Source organism: Nematolebias whitei, chromosome 2 (assembly GCF_014905685.2).
Source record: "Nematolebias whitei isolate Nwh7 chromosome 2, NemWhi1, whole genome shotgun sequence".
Taxonomy (NCBI): Eukaryota; Metazoa; Chordata; class Actinopteri; order Cyprinodontiformes; family Rivulidae; genus Nematolebias; species Nematolebias whitei.
The window spans coordinates 13,516,690-13,535,249 of NC_056499.1; the positions used below are offsets into that span (position 1 = coordinate 13,516,690).

The 18,560-nt window shown below is 42.8% G+C and overlaps 2 protein-coding genes across 2 annotated transcripts in view; one reads left to right on the forward strand and one right to left on the reverse strand.

The window, feature by feature from the left end:
• Window positions 1–517: 517 nt before the first annotated feature.
• leo1 (LEO1 homolog, Paf1/RNA polymerase II complex component) lies at window positions 518–9,919 on the reverse strand. The gene is made up of 14 exons (XM_037696977.1): window positions 9,847–9,919; window positions 7,447–7,589; window positions 6,895–7,178; window positions 5,364–5,569; window positions 4,805–4,909; window positions 4,631–4,725; window positions 4,402–4,550; window positions 4,221–4,305; window positions 3,220–3,314; window positions 3,007–3,141; window positions 1,720–1,855; window positions 1,036–1,225; window positions 862–959; window positions 518–728 (listed from the first exon to the last, which is right to left on the reverse strand). The coding sequence occupies exons 1-14, from the start codon at window positions 9,902–9,904 to the stop codon at window positions 600–602; spliced, it is 1,908 nt and encodes a 635-aa protein (XP_037552905.1). The 5' UTR covers window positions 9,905–9,919; the 3' UTR covers window positions 518–599.
• A 6,354-nt stretch (window positions 9,920–16,273) lies between these two features.
• Window positions 16,274–18,560, forward strand: part of tmod2 (tropomodulin 2) — a 32,792-nt gene continuing 30,505 nt past the window's right edge. Inside the window, exon 1 of the mRNA XM_037690392.1 lies at window positions 16,274–16,391. The gene's annotated coding sequence lies outside the window, so the exon portion shown is untranslated. The remainder of the gene's footprint in view (window positions 16,392–18,560) is intronic.

The following is an 18,560-nucleotide window of genomic DNA, read 5'->3' on the forward strand; positions in this document are numbered from 1 at the left end:
TAGTACTTCAAAGGTACCTGGAAGAACTGGAGTTTAGGTGACATAATCTTTCCATTAATAACAGGTTTATTGGAGTTATGCAGGGAGTTCGGGGTTCTGAGTTTTATGACCGAACCCTGATCTCTTTCCCTCCACCTTTGTCTCCCACTTGTGGAGGCCCTTGGTCTTCATGAAGTCTCCCACACTACTTAAAGGTGTTGGACCGCAGGTGTTTGTACTGAGATCAGCTGACTGAACCATGCGATTCTGAAGCGAAGAGGATGAAAACATATGCACAGTACTCTCCAGTTTTACCCACCCAGAGGAACAGGTTTTCTTTTCCTACTCATTGTGCGAAACATTAACCTAATTATCAGGCGTTCATCTAATTACGGTACTGCTTGTTTTAGTTTGGAACCAGAACCAAACGTCGTGTTTCTCACAACAACCGAGTGACTCATCCGTGATTCATGAAATTATCAAATAAAACACGCTGCGGTTACAGAAAACAATCTTTAATTTATCCTCACCTCTGCTGTACACATAATAAACAAAAAAAAAACACACACAGGTCATAGGAAAATATACAAAACATGGCTATTTAAACGCCACCGATGTTATCATTCATCGTCCTGTTCCTCCTCCTCCTCCTCCTCCTCCTCTTCATCACTGATGACATATTTCTTGGCCTTTTTAGTGGCCGTTTCTTCCTCATCCTCAGCCTTCCTCTTGCCCGAGCCTTCGCCCTCCTGCAGAACAGAGAGGAGGTTAAACGCCGCTGACAGCCAGATCTCATGGAAATGATCAGGTTCGGTTTACATCGGCTTTGAGCCCAGCAGCCCGACGCTGCCCCCTGTCTGTTCAGCTGTGAACTGCACCCACCTCATCACTGTCTAACTTCTTGGCCTTCATCAGCCTCTGGGTTTTGTCTTCATCAGAGCCTTCGTCACTATCTGATGAGTAGATCCTCGCTCGCTCCTCTGGAAAAAGATGAAAATCGTACAACTTCATTTTACGTAAAAGTAACTCCGCGTGACGTTGGGCTAACGTCTGTACCTCTCAGGCCTCCTCCCTTGTATTTGCTCTTGATGGCTGCCAGGCTGATGGCCTCCTCGCCCTCCTCTTCGTCATCGTAGCGATCGGGCTCCAGGTAGCTGCTGCTCAGCCCCCTCTGGTGTTGCTTCTCCCTCATCCTCCTCTGCTGGGACTCTCTGCGGATGGACGCTCGCAGACGCTCCTCCTCTTTCTGCCGGGAGAAACACACATTTTATTTCCAGACATTCAGTTTTAGGCAACAAAATTATTTGAACTGTTTGCAAATCTTTATCATTTCCTGGCTCTGAAACAAACTTGCCGTTTTATTTCAGGAACCCTCATCAGAACAGGCTGTACTTTTGCAGAAAAAGCTGCTTTGCCACCTTTGTGTTGCTGTGATTAAGTTGTTTACCAAAAACGGAGGATAATAACTGAGAAACGTTAAGAAGCTGCAGAGCTCGACTGCAGGACGGACTGTCCCCGTGGGCTCAGACAGGAAGCGATGCTGTCAGTGGTTTTTGTTTGGGTCTGCCTCAGACCCACGTCCTGCTGACACTGTCTCCATTTCACCGCCTGACCTCGTTATGTAAGAAATGCAGGTTGTCTTTATGTAACCAGGCTCAGTGCTCGTTAACAACTAGCCTCAGGCTAACACTGTTAACACAAAGCTCAGGAAGGACCAACAGAACCGGGCGACAACATTACTTTGATCATTTCGTTGCGCTGCGACTCCGGATCTCTGCCAGCCATGGGGAGGATCCGGATCTTCTGCGTCTTGGAGCAGCGGTCGGCCAGAGACAGGGTCATCTTCCTGTGGGTGGCGCTGTCTGTGGAGTGAGGCCTGCAAACAGAAACACGCCAAAACTTAGGATGAATTAATGAATCATGATTAATCAGAACATGTTTAAAAGGTCATTTTTTACTCCTTTGATTCTAAGGAAAGCAAAATTCATCTAAAAGAAAAGTTCAATCAACCATCAGAGCTACATTCTGGGGTTTATGTTTAAAATATTTTTTATGTTTTCCCAGAAAATAATAAAACTCCCAATGAAAAAATAAAAAAACTTTAAAAATACCTCCAAAAATGTCATTGTGGGGTCAAAAAGTGCAAATGGAGAAAACTACTTCAAGACATTTTGAATAAAAACACCAAGCTATTAATTTTAATCTTGTTTAGACAATAATCCATCGATGGTTGGGTTTCAGAGACAACAGGTCCAGGAGGGAAACCCAGACCTCCACTTCTCCCCTGAGACGATCTCAGCTCCCTGGAGGGCCCTGAAGTGTTCCCAGACCAGGAGATAAATTTGTTGGTTGATTCAACAAAGTGACTTTATTTTTGTATTCTTTTGCTGCTTTGAGCTAATCTTTTTCCTACCTTTAGCTATCCTATAGCTACTTTGGGCTTTTAGCTACCCTTTTGCAACTTTAGCTGCCATTTTTTTCTGGTCGTTTGTTAGTTTAACTTCTCTTCTTAGGTTTAGGTTTCAGCAGTCATTCTGTATTTTAGCAGAAAAGGTTTTTTTTAAATAATAAAATAAACTTAATGTTTACATTTTACAGGAAAATAATCTAAACTTCGTCTCTCCTGATCCTTGACTTTTGTTGGTTAAAGCTTTTTTAAAAACAACAAAATGAAGTTTTCTGAACTGTCTGAGAGCAGCTTTGGTTCTAATCTTTGTTCGAGTGCTGCAATCAAAACAAATCCTAAAGTTCTGTGCGGGAGCCAGGAGGACCGGTGGACATTAGGACAAGTTTGGACTCACGTGGTCTGTGAGGACAAAACATTCAAGTGGACCTGGGGGGAACTAAGAGGTTTAGACGGTTCTTACTAGAGACCCAGGCAGCTTGTAGGAGCTGATCCTGGGTCTTATGGTACACAGAACATTTCCAGACAGAGGCTGCCATTATTGTGTGGAATTATGGGTAATTATAACAGGTAAGCTGTGGGGGAGCTGACAAGGTGAGGACTGTGTGAGGCTCTGGTCCTACCTGAAGGTGAGTTTGGTTTTGAACACGGCCTGTCCCTGCAGTCCGGTTCCCTGCCGGATGAACAGGTGGTTGTGGTCTCCCTGCAGAGGAGCCTTGTAGACATCGAACACCTCGTTCCCCAGGTGGAGGGACATGCTGCGGTGCGGACAGGACATTTAGAGACACGCAGAACGACGCCCGCTCCGGGCATCACGACTCTGATCTGAGGCTCACCTGCCGTCGGACCACTTCACAATCCGAGCGTTGCTCTCTCGGGTTTCGTTCCCCTCCTCGTCTCTCTTCGCTCGCCACCTGATTGTGTTTTCCACCTGCGGAGGGAAAATGAGTCCAAAATGAATAAAAATAAACTGTTTCAGATGGTTTAGTTGTCTGAACACTGAGCTCTGCTGTTTTCTTATTTTTCTGTTTGTTTTTACATTTAACTACTACAGACTTTGAGACATTTTTTTTGGTGCAATTTTTATACCAAAATGGTTTGTTTTCAAAATATTCAACTTAATTTACAAATATCAAGTTATGTTTATTTGTCATATGTAGATTAACACAAGATCAACAGCACAATGAAATGCTCAGGATGGGAAGAACCGATTTGACTCACAAAAAAAAAAAAGAATAAAAAGAAATACTAAAGCATGTAATAAGAGTACAGAATAAAGTACCAAAAAGTGAAAATATAAATATAATATGTACTATGTCCAAAAGAAAAAATAGTAAATGTTAGAAACACAGATACTGTATCATGCATGATGCAGCCACATGGTGCAGCAGCAATAAACATATTAGCTGTCACAGCTAATATTAGTCAAATTAGGTGTCCCAGATGTGGCTTAGTGCAATGTTATTGTCAATAGTTCAGTAATCTGATAGCTTATGGGTAGTAACAGTCTTTTTGTGCGTGATGAGAGGCTCCTGTATCGTCTGCCTGAGGGGAGTAGATGGAAGAGTCCTTGTGCTGGGTGGGTGTGGTCCTTAATTATGTATATGTATATTTTCATGTATATAAACATGTATATGAATATTTTCCCATGGATTCCTTTAAAAACATTTATAATTAGTTTTTAGCTAGTTTTTTTTTTAACCTTTTAGCTAGTGTTTCCTTTCTTTTATCTGTTAGCTAGTTAGTGTTTTGTTTCTTCTAGCTCTAACTGTGTTTCTCCTCAGCTCAGTTTCAGTCTCTTGAGTCCTTCAACACTCCTTGTATCTGTGGCTCTGACCTTCAATTTGAGGCGGGTCCGCCCCTCCTCATCCAGCATTTCTTCGTCTTCAAACTCGTCCTCGTAGTATTGTGGGTCAAAAGGCCTGGAGAGATCCATTCAGGAGAAAGTGAAACAGTTTTGAGCTTTCATTCATCAAACTTTTAGTTTTTGTGTTTTTCTCTGGTGTCTAGGTTCTGACCTGGGCTCCACAGACAGGAAGTTGGGCAGCTTTACAAAATAAAGGTCTGACCCCAAGTCCGTACTGACTTTTGGGATCTCAACTTCGATACGCGTTTCGGGCGCGGGCTCCTCCTCTGCATGCTCCCCCTCCATCCCATCCTCTCCGTCCTTCACAGAAACACACGTTAGTTTGAACCGTAGGGTCCAAAGAACTGCGAGGAACCGGGTCGGCTCAGAGGAACAGATACCAGAGGTTGTCCTGGGGTCAGAGGCTTCTCTGCATCGCTGTCTGAAGAGATGTCATCAGCTTCTCCGAATAGATCGTCAGCTGCAGTTTTCTTCGCTGCAGAAATCAGAAGATTTCACTTTCAGGCAAAGAGGAGCAACAAACCAATGAAGCTAATGGATGTCGCTCTTCTCACGTTTCTTCATTTCACCGTCACTATCCGAGTCCGAGTCAGAGGCAGCTTTGGGTTTGGTTTTCTGTCTGATGAACTCGTCCTCGCTGTCGCTGCCCTTTGCAGACTCTGGAAAAGAAAAATCAGAGCAGAGCCAAGACACGGCGTGAACACCTCGTACAAACTGCCAGGCACAGGGGCAGAGGGGAGGTGGTTTGGGCTTGTGTTACAGCCACAGAACCTGAAGTTCTCCAGACCCAAAGTTGGAGTGTGGACCAAACCGTGGGTCACAAAACTCCAAGCTGAGGGTTTTGAGTTGAGCTTCAGAAACTTATTGAGTTTTAAAATTGTTAACAGGTTGATTTAAATAGGAAAAAATCATCCAGTGATTGTTGGAGCAGTCGGTCTTATCATGTTTTTCTTTCATTGACGTGTTAACGTTTCCCAAAATAATTGGGGGGTCTCGGTCCTGCTGTTGGTACCTCCCAGGCTCAATGCATTAATGTGATATGAACCAGCAAGCTCAGGAGAAAACGGTTACATACGATATTAAACCAGAAACCTGATCCAGTTCAACTCTTGCCTGACTTCCTGTTCCTTGACTCCTCGTCCTCAGAGTTCTCTCTGTCTTCGTCAGAATAGCGATGCTTATCCTCCTCGTCCTCTGACTGGTCACTCTTAGCTCCTCCCCACTTCTCGTCGTCCGACTGGTTCTCCCTGCCCGACGCCTCCCCATCGGAGTGAGGGGTGCCCAGCCCCGACTGCGGAGTCCCGGGATCACTGCGGACACTGGAACCAAACAAAAACACAAAGAAAGGAAGAAAAGTGAAACAGCAGCTGCAAACATCGTCTAAACTGACAAAACAACTAAATAAAAACAAAGACTCAGGTAAACAACTTGATGAAATAGTTCTATCCTCAAGCTTTGATCTGCAGAGGAACCAAGTCCTCAGGACCTCTGCAGGTGTTCTGACCCGTCAGGTATCGAATTGACGTTTTTATTCCTGAGCTGAGTTGCAGGCACCTCTGTGACATCATAGCTGGGATAACAGCAGGCAGAGTTCAGCTCGGCGCCTCATCCTGCTGAACGATGAATCTGCACAAAGTTCCTACAACATTTCAAGTTTCTAATTCAAGACTCATTTACAGACATTTCCATAATTTTTAAGATCAAAGTACAATTTTTTTTTTTTAATTTACGGAAAGTTTGGATAGATTCGAATTGTAAAATTAAAAATAGTCATTTTACCATGGGGGCTCAAACCTTCTTTAATAAACTGTTAAGAGTGCAAAATTATGTTGTTATCCATCCATCCATCCATTAATCTTCCATTTGAATTAAAATTGTGAAGGCAGCAGGTCCAGTAAAGAAACCCAGACCTCCGATCCTCAAGAGACTCTCTCCAGCTCCTCCTGGGGACTCCAAGGTGTTCCCAGACCAGAGAGGATCTAGAATCCTTACAGAGTTCAGAGTCTACCCCTGATGTCTCTTCCCAGTGGGATGTGCCTGGAAAACCTAAAAAAGAAGGTGTCCTAACCTTTTGAGGGTTGGAACGTAGACAGACAAGTGAATCCACAGTTTTGCCTTTAGACTTAACTCTTGTTTCACCGGGACAGACCGAAGCAACGCCCTCATTACTGAGGACGAGGCCCTGATCCGTGGATCCATCTCCTGCTCAATCGTACCATCACTCAGGAACAAGATGTCCAGATACCTGAACTCCACCTGAGGTAGAGACTCCACCTGTTCCCACTTCAGAACCATGACCTCAGACTCTCATCCCAGCTGCTTCACACTTGACTGTAAACTGTTCCAGTGCACGCTGAAGGTCATGGCTGCATAAAGCAGAGACAAGACCCAGAGATTCTCAAACCAGACTCCTTCCTTTCCACAACTGGCCATTAAGATTCCATCCATGAAGCCCACAAACAGGATCAGAGTCAAAGAATTGTCCTGGTGGAGTCCAACCTGTATCGAGAACGAGCTCGACTTTGTGCCGAGGATGCGGACACAGCTCCTGCTCCCTGTTCTCATTTCTTAAGTTAAAACAAACTCCTTTTTGTTTTATTCCATAGCTAACCTGAGAGGGGATATGGGCTCTGAGTCGTGATACCTTCTGTCTGAACGAGCGCTGCCCCGTTCAGAGCGAGGGCTTCCGGCACCGGATGCTCCACTGCTGGCTGGGCTTCCTCCGCCCGACCTGTTGCCCAAGTCATCCTCGTCTTCGTCTCGCTGGTCGCGCTCCGATCCGCTGTGCTGCTCGGCGTCGGAGTGATCGTTCTCCAACTGGTCTGAGTGCATGCTGACATCCGACTGGTTCCCTGACCGTATGGACTGGTTGTCGCTGCCGCTGTGCTGACTGTGCTGCTCATCCTCGCTGTCATCACCAAACAGCTCCTGTTAGGCAGGAAGACGTCAACAAGAAAGACAATTTAACACAACTTAGTGCTTATAAATGTATTTCTATTATACCTATAATTTTATTATTAGTAACTGTAGCTGACAGAACATAAAAATAAAGTTTCTTGCTTCAGAAGCAGTTTAAACTAACTTACTAATTTACAGACAGTTCTACTTCATGTCTGACTTGACGTCCATGGAATTATTGCAGGTAAAAACATCTCCATGACAACTGCTCGAGCTCCTAAACAAACTGGGCTCCAACCTGATTCATGCTGGGCTTTCCTGCCTCGTGTCCCTCATCGTCCTCCTCATCATCTCGCTCCCTCTCGCTCTCACTGCCCGAGGCGTTGCTCGCTGACCGAGGCCTCTCCTGCTCCGAATCAGAACCCGACCCAGAACCTGATTCTGTGAGGAGATAAACAGAAACATATTTAACAACTTTTCTTTGGTCGAGTTGTTTCATGATCATTTTATTTAGAAAGTAAGAAAATCTGTCACCTCTAATTGTAAACAATGCTGCCTCCATATTTTCTACAATTTAAGCCATTTTTTATGTTGGTTTAATTGATTAATGTGAAGCACTTTTGTAACATTTGTTTTAAAAAGTGCTATATAAATAAAGTACTATTATTATTCTAAAAAAGTTAAATCTGGTCCTCTGGACATTCAATTAAACGAAACAAAGCAAAACAAAAAAGTCTAGAAACGTTTCGCCTTTCATCCGAAAGACTTCCTCAGTCTGAGGTGCTGTATTCAGCTCAGTCTCTTAAATAGCACCTTCTCAGAGTGGATCAACCAGTTTTGCTGCTGACAACCAAAACCAGCTGCTCACATGATCAAGAAGGACCATCAGCCTAACGATGGATCATTAGCACACTGATGGCTGTTTACTACTCACAGAGGGCTGAGTGATACTAGCAATCACAGCATTGTAAGAGGGGGACAGTTGAACCCGGAGGCCTCCACCCCTGTTTAATGATGGACGGTTTATTTTCACAAAGATGGCCTCCTTTACTCCTCTCTCAAACCATCGTTCCTCTCTGTCCAGGATGTGAACATCTTCATCCCTGAAAGAGTGACCGCTGGCCTGGAGATGAGTGTAGACCGCAGAATCCTGGCCTGATGATGTTGATCTTCTGTGCTGGGCCATCTTTTTGGCCAGTGGCTGTTTTGTTTCCCCGATGTAAGACTGATCACAGCCCTCCTGACACTGAACAGCATACACAACATTACTCTGTTTGTGCCGGGGGACTGGATCTTTGGGACGAACCAGTCTTTGCCATAATGTATTTTGGGGTTTAAAAGCCACTGGGACGTTATGTTTAGAAAATAACGTCTCAGTTTCTCTGATACTCCCTCAACATACGGAATGACCACTGGTCTGGGTTCCTCCTTTTCACCTGATGGCTGACTGGAGTCCTGTTTGGGTTTCTTCTCTGCTTTCAGGAAGGTCCAGTTAGGATATCCACATTGCTCTAGAGCCTGTCTTGTGTGAGATTTCTCCTTCTGCCTGGCTCCCGAGCTAGTGGGGATGCTGTCTGCTCTGTGGTACAGAGTCCTGATGACTCCTAACTTGTGCTCCAAAGGGTGATGGGAGTCAAACTGCAAATACTGGTCTGTGTGGGTGGGTTTGTGGTACACCTCGGTTTGCAAATGTCCTCCATCAGAGACTGAGACCTCACAGTCCAAGAAAGCCAGCCTGCCATTTTTTACATCTTCTCATGTGAACTTGATGTATTTATCCACAGAGTTGATGTGGTCAGTAAAATGTTGGACTTCCTGAGATTTAATTTTAACCCAGGTGTCGTCAACATACCTGAACCAATGACTTGGTGGTGTCCCTGAAAAGGATGTCAAGGCTCTCTTTTCCACCTCCTCCATGTACAGGTTGGCAACAATAGGAGAAACTGGAGACCCCATAGCACACCCATGTTTCTGCCTATAATAATATTGCTCCCCATATGTGAAGTAGGTTGACTGCAGGCACAGTTTCAAGAGTTGACACAGTTGTTCTGTCAGTTCTCCACAGACAGACAGTAGACCACAATTACTTGAAGTCCTGCACCTTTGTGTCCTCTGCTCCTTCCACCTGCCTCCCTCTCATTCACACACGTACTCCGTCTTACTATGACTGACTGACTTTCATTCCTTTGACCAACATCTGCAGATGTTAAAAATACGTTTAAAAAGAAGTTATTGCTTGAACACTGAGCTCTGTCTTTATGGGTCTCACCCCCCACGATATTTACTCCAGTCGTCTGATTTTATCTTTCTTTTTTTGTTTAGCAGCAGATACACTCTGATATTTAATAGTCTTCTTCCAGATTCTACTCTTGTCCCATTCCTCCATATTTGATCACCTACACAGACTACAGCCGACCTGATGTGGGTCAGTCAGTGACTCCAGTTTCCACCTGATTTTGTTCAGCGAGTGCTGTGCTTACATTAAGTGCATACCCGCATTTCACAATTAACATTCAAATAAATCTGGAAACTTACTGGATGGAGTAAACTCTTTAAAACTGATGTGGGAAAAAAAAGGTTGATAACTTTTACCGATTATGTGTTAAATTTTATTTTTTATTTTTAGGTTTTAAAAGTTCAGAAACGTTAAAGATAAATTTATGTTACAAAAACAACCCTCCGTGTAACAATAAATTACCTCTTTGATCGTTGTCGCTGTCTCCATCACTTCCAAACAGCTCGTCCATGTCCGCCATTTCTTCTACAGTGGGAAGCCGTGACCCAGAGGAAGTGACGCCACAGGAAAACTTCTACTTCCGGGTTGTTGTAGTGATACACTTGAGCCACTAGAGAGACAGTTTCTTTATTTACAGGGATCAAATAAACAAATAAACATAAAATTACAACACATTTTAGGTGTTCCACCTTTAAATTGGTAAAATTTATAAAACATTCACCATATGGGAAAAAAAGGTGTTTGAAAAGAATAATTAAATTATTTTGAAATTTAATTAATAAGCTGTATTTTTCCATTTCTCCACAATAAAGAAAAAAAAAGTTGGTTATTTACTGTAACACCAGATTCTATGAGTATAGGCGCAGCCCTTTAAGGCTATCGCTAGTGGGTTTACCACTTGTGTGCAACAGCACTGAAAATTTTAGTCCTCACCCTTGTTGTGTGGGCCCCACCGCAGTCTGTATAAATTGCTCTGAGACCGGGGATCAACTCCCAAATAGAGTTCTTTTCTTCAGCCATTTAGGAGCCAGTGAGGCTCAGATCTTAAAAGGCTGTGCCTATACTTATAGAATCTGGGGTTACAGTATGTAACTAACGTTCTATTTCATATAGGCTTCGTCCTTATTTCTTTTTCATACAATGGACTCCAATAAATCTCACTCTAAAAATGAGACACAAAAGCCCTTTGATGCGTACGAAAAAAAATCTGTACAATTCTGACTTGGACCCTGACAATAATTTTTTCTCATCATTTCAGGTCTCTCTTGTAAATGAGTCCTCGAGGCTCAATGGAATTTACCTGTCTAAATAAAGATTGAATGAAAAATTTGATCAGATCTCATTTTAATGACATGTGGTTCAGTAGATTATAATATATTCTCCACTTTTCATTTAAATATACAAAGTTTACCTTGTAAATATGATCAGTTCATTCATGCTTTATCTATGTTGAAACTCAGTTTTTCAGTCATTGCTTTATCAGAGACATGGCTAAAAGAAAACTCGAATGAACACTTTAAATACCTGGTTACAGTTCAGTTCATTACGTGAGAAAAATACAGAACTGGAGGTGGAGTATTTCTTTACATTCAGGATGACATATTTAAAACCAGGGAAGATCTCGGCTTGAAGTCAGATTCAGTAGTGGTCTCTTACCTACCGTGTTTATAAGTCTTACAGAAATAAATATAATTATCTTATTAAAGCTGAAAAGAAGAAATATTTTAGTGCTAAATTTAAGTGTTGCAGTGATATTAAAGCTACCTGGGAAGTCTGGGAAGACAACCTGGGAAGTGTTGAATCCTTTGTTACAAAGAGACTAAAGAAAACCAGAGTTACCTTCTATATTTTCAGATGGTTTGTCATCTTTTACAAATTCTTTTGATATAGCTGAAAAGTTCAATGATTTATTTGTTGGTACTGGTTATGAACTAGCTCAGAAAATTCCTCCTTGTCATGGTGATCCACTAGACTTTATACAGGGTAATTTCTCTGTGTTCTGTTCATTTGATCCTCCTGATACACAAGAAATAAGTGATATAATTGATAAACTTAAAGTGTCTTCTGCTGGTCATGATAATATTGCTACATTTCTTGTCAAACAGGTGAAGCAGTTCATTTTAAATGTTTTCTTTATCTCTAAAAGCTGGGATTGTACCAGACCATTTGAAAGTTGCTAAAGTTATTCCTCTGTTCAAGGCTGACGTTCCACATTGTTTTGATAATTAGAGACCTATATCTGTTCTGCCATGTTTTTTAAAAAATACTAGAAAAAAATTGTGATTTGAAAATTATGAATAAAATTATGAAAGGATCCTCCATTATTTAGACCATAATTCAGTTCTTTACAAACACCAATATGATTTTAGGAATAATCACTCTACGTATATGGCTTTGCTTCATCTGGTTGACAATGTTACCTCTGCAATTAAAAATAATGAATTCTCCCGTAGTATTTTCATTGATTTATCAAAAGCATTTGAGACTGTGAATCATCATAAAACTTTACAAGTATGGTTTTCATGGTATCGTTTACAAATGGTTGAATAGTTATATTTGCAATAGGCAGCAATTTCTTAGTTTTAAGGGTTGTAATTCTAACAGAACTAAGATACTTTGTGGAGTTCCTCAAGGCTCCATTTTTGGACCATTGTTATTTCTGATTTACGTAAATGATTTAGCAAATGTTTCCAATGTTCTTTCACCAATCATGTTTGCTGATGATACAATGCTGCTTCTTTCTCATTCACATTTTGATTCACTTTTGAAAAATGTGAATCTTGGCTTGAGTGCCAACGCATCATGATTTAGATTAAATAAACTATCTTCAAATCTAAAAAAAATATTTAAAAATTTCATGACTTTTAGTGGTAAAAAGTCATATTTTGGAAAATATGGACTAAATGGTGAACTCAATCTTTTTTGTTCCTGTTCTTTTTGTTTTAAATTTTTTTTGCACCTACGGGTAGGACCACAACACTTGTGGAGTTTTCTGTGTCGCTGCCTTGCCATCGTGCCATCGTGCCATCGTGGTTCAGTCCTTCCATCCTTGGGCTCAGGCCTGTCAAGGCAGCTGTCTCCATGATCCTGCATCTGCCTGTATCGACCGAACTCTATGGACCCATTCGGTTCCACGGGGAAACCTTTGATGTTCTCGGTCTGCCGGACCCGGTTCTGGAGGGCAGTCTGGGAGGGCAGCTGCTGCGGTCCTTATCATCACCAAGCTTCTGATGGGACCAACTAACAAGACATGCGAACTCTGCTAACAAGAACATGCCACTAACTGAACCACACCGCTAACAGTATCATGCCGCTAACTGGACTATGTAGCTAAGATAACCTCACTGTCATCAGAACCACTCTGCCAATAGGACCATGCTGCTGTAGATTTATTTCTTTTTCACTTTTGGCGCCTTGTTTCTGTCTGTTTCTTTGTTGCATGCTTTGAATAAATCCCAGTTTATGTTAGTTTTGGGGCTCCGAGCCCAACTCCGCTCGCAGTAAGCGTGTAAATTAGAGCCCAACAGAACCTATGAGAATCGTGCTGCTGTTGCTTGGTGTATTGTTTTGCACTATTAGTGACTAAAGTATATCTTAGATCTTTTAGCGTACCATTCGGCATTTGTTTAGCGTATGTCTTAGTTTATATCTTATATCTTAGATCCTTATTTACTGTTTCTTTTTACACTTTATATTTTTGCTATTGTTGGATGTAACTGGGACCCTGTATACACAATTTTATTTCACATCATGTACCACATGCGATGCGAATGACAATAAAGAACCTTGAATCCTTGAATCTTTGAAAAAGTAATTTCTTAGGTTGTCTCCGTGATCTCTCCTGAGGTGGATTGGACCAGGAACACGGCATCTGACGGCCTCTGAAGCTCAGCTGAAGCATCAGCTGCTGTGGCGGTTTCTATCAAGGGGAGATGGTCACTACAAGGGGGCCCAGGAAGACGCAGCTGCAGCTGCAGCTGTGGAGCATCTGTGTTGTTGCCGCTGGTCCTGGCAGTCTGCCTGCGACCAGGAGCAAAAAGGTGTGGAGGTCCAAACGAGGCTGCACCACATGTTTCCGGACCTGTTCCAGTGCATCTGAAGAAGACTGCATTTGCTCCAACACCGACTGGAAAAGGGGGATGAACAGTCCGTCCCAACTGATGGGCCCTTCCAGCAGTTCTTTCTTCATCTCCTCAGGAATGGAGGAGGAGAGGCGAAGCCACATCTGTTGCAGTAGCACAGTCGCCCAGGTCAGGATGCGAGCCGTGCACACAGGCTGCACACAAATTCAAAATGGTGTTTGCAGCATTGCAGAACTCCTCCTGGTCCTCTGGTGGAAGATACAGCTCCTTAGCTTTTAGAGATGCTGACAGATAGCACAACCATGTTGTTAGTCACTGCAGCTGACTGAGACGTGCACTGGTGCGCTTGGTCAGTGAGTCTGACTGTGAGCTGGTTGTTGGGGGACGGGGGCACAGGCCGCCATCTGATGTGCTGACCCCGAAAACAATAGTCAGGCTTGGTTCTAGAGAAGAAACAGGTAGGAACCCCCTGTAGGTGAGCACCTCTACCTTCATGATGGAGGTGGAGGCAGGCGCTCTCAGTTTCAGCGAATTGGTTTCTGATCCAGACAAGTATGCTGTCACGGCTGGAAAATGAGACCAGACTGGATCTCGACGACTGAAGTGCGGGACGGCAAACTTTTCCGCCAAGTCGTCCGGAGACAGTGAAGCTAGTGGTTCTGCCACAGTCATACCTTTAGTGCTCGCTACCCTATGAATTATTTCAGGCAGGGCATGTACGAGTGCACCAATTACTGGGAGGGGGTGGTCACTGACAATGGGATGCCCGAAAGTCCACTTCTCGAAGGCAACATTGTCTCCAGCCCTCCTGTCCAGGAGGAGGGAGCAAAGCTGCTAAGTGACTCCTCGTCTGAGGCAGAAATGTCTGAATCCTGCCTCGCACCTACAAAATCGAGGGCCTTGTCCAGCGGGTAGCATTCTGGAAGCTGAAAATGCTCTTCACCTGAAGCGAAGCTGGCCGCCCCGCATTGGTTCTCCTCGAGTGGGAAGCTTGCAGGATGGACAGGAAGTCTGTGGTGTTAAGACTTGACCTGCGTGTTCTGCTCCGAGGCAACCCTCACAGATGGCTTGTAGATCGGAGCTGAGGATGCACCCCATCCTGCAGGCTGGACACAGGTGACTTATGTTCTTTAGTTTTCTTTATGCTGCTTGCTGGCTGAAGAAAATAAGGGAGCCTATCCCCGGTCTAAGGGCAATTTAAACAGACCATGGTGAGGCCCACACAGCAGGTGGGCGTGGACTAAAGCTTTCAGTGCAGTGCTGCGTGCGTGAGGGTAAACCCACTAGCTATAGCCTTAAAGGGCAAAGCTTTTATGAAATACAACCACTGTTATATAAAGTGTTCAAGCAGCCTAACAAAGTAAAAATCCAACTTTCTGTGATTATATTATCATCCATCCATTATCTTTACCCGCTTCTTCCATTTTGGGTCACTATGGTCGCTGGTGCCCATGTCCAGCAATTGCTGTGTGAGGGGCTGGGATACACCCTGGACAGGTCTCCAGTCCATCACAGGGACACATAGAGACAAACAAATATTCACTCTCTCACTCACACCTAGGGACAATTTAATTACCAATCAGCCCAACATGCACGTTTTTGGTCTGTGGGAGGAAACTGGAGTACCTGGAGAAAATCAACACATGCACGGAGAGAACATGCAAACTCCACCCAGAAAGGTCCCCGGCCAGGATTTGAACCGGGGTGACCTGCTTGCTGAGAGGAAGCAGCTCTACCAACTGCGCTACCGTGCTGCCCTAGTTTAAAAAATAGCTTTGACAAATATTTTTCACCAAAAAATATTATTATTTCAGTACCTAATTTGTCAAGAGGACTTGACAAAAATTAAAACATTAGAAAAATCACAGTAAAAAACTTAATGATTATTGAGCATGGACTTTGTTGTTAATGTTTTGCTATTCAAGTAATGCTTTTTATTGCAAGTAAAATCAAACAAAACCACAAAATAGGAGTGTGTGGATAAATGTTTTGCATAAAGTTTCCATTTTTTACATTTTGCCACCTTTTAAATAAATTATTGTAATTAATCTGATTTCATTTAACTTTTACAGATATTGATGATTAAGAAATCTCTTCACCAGTTTCTGTTTTCTGTGAATTCTGTGAAAACTGAGGATCTAGATAAATCTATACCAGATAAACACAGAGTGTAACTCAGCAAAAGACAAAATGGTCCAAAACTGTTTTGTATTTTTACATGATTATAGAACACATTCAATTGAATTCAATTCAACCTTTATTTATCCAGGTTAGTCTCACTGCATCTCGAGAGACATTCATTGCAGGTGCAGTCAGACACTTTTACAGGTTTTAGGTTTTACACTCAGTTTTTCTTATCAACCCAGAGTCTAAAGGTGTTTTACTTTGAGGAGATTGCAACACAGATAAATTACTGAGTCAGTACTAAAAACAAGAAAATACATTGATTTATTAATTTATTATGGGACAAATGGCATCTAAATGAGTAATTTCTTAAATTTATTATAAAATTAAGCATAAAACATACATTTACTAAACCATTTTGTGTGAAAAAAGCCCTAACTGGCCTTAACTTTTTGGGCTTGTCTTATTAACGTACACCGCTTTTGCTTTTGTCGTATCTACAATTTTGTATATAAAAAAAAAAAAAAAAGAATACTGTAACTATAATATGGTTTAAATTGATTTTTATGTAAAGATGAGTTAAAGGGCGGGATAAATGATCTCATTGGTCCACACTGGAAACCCTCTCTTTCTATTGGCTGAGCGTGACGTCACTTGAGGAGCGCCTCGGCTCTCTCTTCCGGTGTCACCGCCCTTGGGTTGGACTGAGACAGACCCGCATAGAAACCCGCAGCTGCCTTCAGTTGGAGAATCGCGGCTGCTTTCCGGACTGTTCCCCTCACTGAGACCTGTTAAACTCAGGTAAGGAAACAGGCAGAGCTGCGCGGATTGAAAATATCCACATAACTCCGGGGATTATAATCCGCTGTTTTCCGTAGCTTTAGCCCAACAGCTAATGCTAGTTTGTTAGCCTCATTTCATCCATCATCATGCTGCGTCTGGCTAAGTTTCAGGGAAAGTATCCAGTTAACGTCTTCCTCTGGCTGTAAAGTTTTTCGTTCATATTTGTTTAAATAAACACGTTTATTTTCAGCTAAAAGCCACAGTAAACATGTGAGTTAAGCTAACGCCTCCTGAATGAATCAGCCTGTTAACTATTTCCACCTTTATGAATACAGTAAAGCAAGTTTTGCTCATTCTAGCAGTCGAGCTAGTTGATTATTCGGTGTTTTGCTGATTGACTGGGTTTATCTGCTGTCCATTGTCGGGAGACAAGACACGTGTCCTCTGTCCCTGCTAAAGACAAGAGCTTCAGTGTTTTTAAAAGCTGACTCGGTCCAATGGGGAGGACAGGTCGGTGTAAGGACTGTCCTCACAGGGACACAGCTGACCCACAAGGCTTAGTGTGAATGAAGGGTGTGGTTCAGGACGTTAGATTTAAATCCCAAGAGGTCCCGCTGAGCTTTGTGTTTCTGCATACTTGAGACTGATGCTGGGAGGGATTAATTTAATAATTTAAGCTTTCTTAAACCTGCAGTATGAGTCCTCTACTCACTGCAGAGCCACCTGTGCTGGGCTCCATCAAACCTGTCCTCAGGAATTCATAATGTGGGCGGACACACCTGAGAAATATACAAATCAGGTGTTTGTCAAAGAGATGCTCCACTTCTGAATAAGACTTGGAGGAGATTGTTTGTCTCCATGTCAAACATTAAAGTTTTTTTTTTCTTCTTCTCTATAATCTGTTTATGTTATAGCAGCAACATGTTTGGAAGTAACAAAGTCCATGCTCACTAATCCAGGTATACAATCCAACATTTTTCAGTCCGGTCATCTGGACAGTTTCTTTTTTTTTTCTGCTGAAACGTTTTGTTCCACTTTGGAGTAAGCTGTTGGGGGAAGAATCAGTTTTGTTGTGCGTTTCCTTGACTGATGAAGCCTTCCGGACCGAAGGTGGAACGTTTCAGCACACAAAAAAAAGAAACTGTCCAGATGACCTGACTGAAAAAATGTTGGATGTTTGGAAGTGTTTATTCCAGGGTCAAGTAAGCGGTCCACATCAGAACCAGGAGGAACATTTAGTAACTGATGAGGTGACTGTTGGAAGTAAAGATGGGCACAGGTTCAGCAGTCTGTCTAAAACTAGAGGAACAATTTCAGAATAAAGTTCCTGAATGAATTTCAGAATAAAGTTCCTGAATAAAGACTTTAATCTCCATCTCCAGTTCATAATCTGATCCACAGATGAGAAGAATCTGTAGAAATCTGAGCTCAAAGGACGAGGCCCTCAGGGGCCACTGCATAAAAACCAGGTCTGGTTCGGGTTCTGTTCACAGATGTGAACATCATTCAGAACCGCTGCCGTCTTCTCTTGACCAGAGCTCATTTCAAATGGACTGAGGTAAAGTCCAGAACTGTTCTGTGGTCAGACGGGTCCAAACCCAAAGTTCTGTTTGGAAACGATGGACACCACATCCTCTGAACTAAAGAGGTGAGGGACCATCCAGTCTGGTATCTGCTCACAGGTCTAAAGCCTGCCTCTCTGATGGTATGGGGGTGCATTAGTGCCTCTGGTATGAGCAGCTGACACATCTGGAAAGGCTCCATCAATGCAGAAAAACATCTGCAGGTTTTAGAACATCTGTTCCATCCAGCTGAGAAGATCCAGGAGGACAAACGTTTTACAGACCTGTTGCCTTGTTTGTTTTTCTTCTGAAAATGCTTCAATTTTTTTTAGCTTCAACATTTTAACGTTTACTTTGTTTCACTGTGAATAAAGACGGGTTTGTGAGATTTTTAAATCTCTGCATTCTGTTCTTATTTTCCATTTTCTGTTTCAGACGAGGTCTTTGTTGCTCCTTCCATCTGGTTTCTATAATTTCCGCTCAGTTCAGAACAGAAACCACCAGGGAGGGTAAAACAGGGTGGAGAGACAAAGAAGGGAGTAAAACTGGAGGAGGACGTACAGAACCGCGTCCCACGGGCCGCAGGGCCCAGTTGTTCTAACTATAGTCGCATATCTGCAGACGA